Here is a 2,525-nt window from a genome sequence, read left to right as displayed (position 1 = left end):
ATGGGCAGGGTAGGTTTTTATGTACCATTTTGTGTATTGAACTGAGCCATTGTGTCTGATATGTTTTTAAAAACTGTTTTATCTTTATTAGCACTGGAGTGTCTAATGCTAAGGTTAACCTGTTTTACAGATTATCTTTTACGAGGACAGGAATTTCCAAGGTCGTAGTTATGAGTGCAGCAATGACTGCACAGACCTTCACTCCTACTTTAGCCGCTGTAACTCCATCAGGGTGGAGAGTGGCTGCTTCATGATCTATGAAAGGCCAAATTATATGGGCCACCAGTATTTCATGAGAAAGGGCGAGTATCCTGACTACCAGAGATGGATGGGCTTCAGCAGCTGCATTCGATCTTGTCGCGTGATTCCAATGGTAAGCTTGTTCTGCACTGTATGTCATCCTACAGTACAGCAAATGCTTTCAGGTGACAGAGTTACATAACAACTGTGAATTATATCTGTCAGTTTTATGTCTCAAATATTGTACTGAATAACGTCTTTTTGACTTCTACAGTACAGGGGCTCATACAGATTAAGGATCTATGAGAAGACCGACTTTAATGGTCACATGATGGAGTTCATGGATGATTGCCCCTGTGTGTCTGACCGCTTCCACCACCGCCATGTGTACTCCTGTAATGTGATGAATGGCTACTGGATCTTCTATGAATACCCCAATTACAGGGGCAGACAGTACTTCCTGAGGCCTGGAGAGTACAGGAGGTACCGCGACTGGAGTGCTACCTGTGCCATTGTTGGCTCCTTCAGACGTGTCACTGATTTTTAGCCATTCTGACTGCACTTACTGTAAATAAATTGCTGTTCATTAAATCATTTTTAACTCCTAAATTGAAATAAAACAGTCTGTTTGTTATTACATACTGAGGTCTTCATTGGCACTGTTTCTCAAAAAAACCTGAATGAGTCTGTGCCATAATTATATTCATGTTACTCAATCATGCACTGCTTTCCAAATAGTCAGTATATCAGAGTTATTAAAACTGGAAATATACATGAAATTAAAATATTGTTCAGTACTACCTTCATGTCCATTAATGCAGTGCATGGTACTCCTGACTATGATTTTGACCATTCTTTGTCACCATGTGCAATTTTGTAAAATAAAAAAAATAATAATTCAGAAGGTAATAAGAATTTGATGATTATTGTTATAAAAATATTACAATAACATACAGTTATTTTACATACAGTAAAAACTGCAACACATGCAATGAAGCAGAACATTGTTGTGCAACATATATGATAGTCCAGTAGAGTCAAATCTCAATAAGTAAAACCTTTGAGAAGTTGAGAATATTTGAATATATTTATATACACTGCAGTGCATATTGTGTGTGTATATGTAAATTCACAAAACAAATACACAAAAGGATTTAGAGTAAACGTTGCATTAAAAGTGATGTTAATAACTATTTTCACCATTCATATTCATATATAATATATATGTTAATGTTCTCTTTACTCAATTTCTTATTAAATGTCTGGTGGGAATTTTGGAAAAAGAAACAAATGATTAACTCTTCAAGTAAAAAAAAAATATTAATCATCATCTGACCACAAGACAGCTGTTGTGATTATCAAGAAAATTACAAAATTATTTTCAGCTTACAAACACTAAAAGTGAGTTCACTATTGTAACTTACATTCACATGCTGGACTGTGAGGCCTCTTTCTCTGCTTTCAGTGTGCTTGTCCTGTGCAATCAGTTTTAACGATTTTGAAACAAGGGTATTTTTACATAAAATACAAAATGTTGACTTTAATTCTTACATTGTATTTGAATTTAGAGCCCTTTTGTGTATCTGTCTACTTTCCATAGCTTCCAAATCAGTAACACAAGTAAAGGTCATTCATAGAATGTTGCGTTTTGCTGCAGAGTTGCAGACATGTGCCTCAAGCAATAGAAGTGGGGCCTGTACAAACACAGATAAATATGTTATAGCTTCAACATATCACTTGACTCACATGTAGGAATGCTTTTCCTGTTGTTTGTGTAAGTAGTAAATGTTTTTGCAGTTCTCTTTTAATGTTGCAATACTGTTTTCCACTTACAATTATCCCAATCTATTATGCCATTTTATTCAAATTATTGCCGTGTGTGCTGTTGCCACAAATGAGTAACACTGAGCAATCAAGGCCCACATAAAATCAACATAAAAGCATCAAATGCACTGCAGAGCAATTGCATTTAACAAATACAAGCATCTCCCTATTACTTGGTGATTTAACTATATGCAAAGAACATTTGTACAATGCAAAATGAAAGCTCTGCTTTTATAGTAACAAACAATGCATATAAAGGATACCAGAAATGTATAGAGGACTACTATTGTTACATTTTAGTAGACCCATTCAGCAGAAGTCATAGTGCTAGTTCATCAGCTTTTGGCATTTGAATAACAACGAAATGTGGCCCCCTGATGTCTGTATAAAATAGACCACCAAAGAAGGGTTTAGTACAGTGACAGTAAGCTAAAGCACTGGGAAAAAATAATACAGCAAAT

General features: G+C 35.4%; 1 protein-coding gene across 1 annotated transcript; it reads left to right on the top strand.

Moving 5' to 3' along the window:
• On the top strand, positions 1-787 carry LOC108424294 (gamma-crystallin M2-like). Its single transcript, XM_037539540.1, has 3 exons — positions 1-9; positions 131-381; positions 520-787. Exons 1-3 carry the CDS (start codon positions 1-3, stop codon positions 785-787), a joined length of 528 nt encoding a protein of 175 aa, XP_037395437.1.
• Positions 788-2,525: the final 1,738 nt, after the last annotated feature.

Source organism: Pygocentrus nattereri, chromosome 6 (genome assembly GCF_015220715.1).
Source record: "Pygocentrus nattereri isolate fPygNat1 chromosome 6, fPygNat1.pri, whole genome shotgun sequence".
Classification (NCBI taxonomy): domain Eukaryota; kingdom Metazoa; phylum Chordata; class Actinopteri; order Characiformes; family Serrasalmidae; genus Pygocentrus; species Pygocentrus nattereri.
This window is presented reverse-complemented; position numbering and strand designations above follow the sequence as displayed.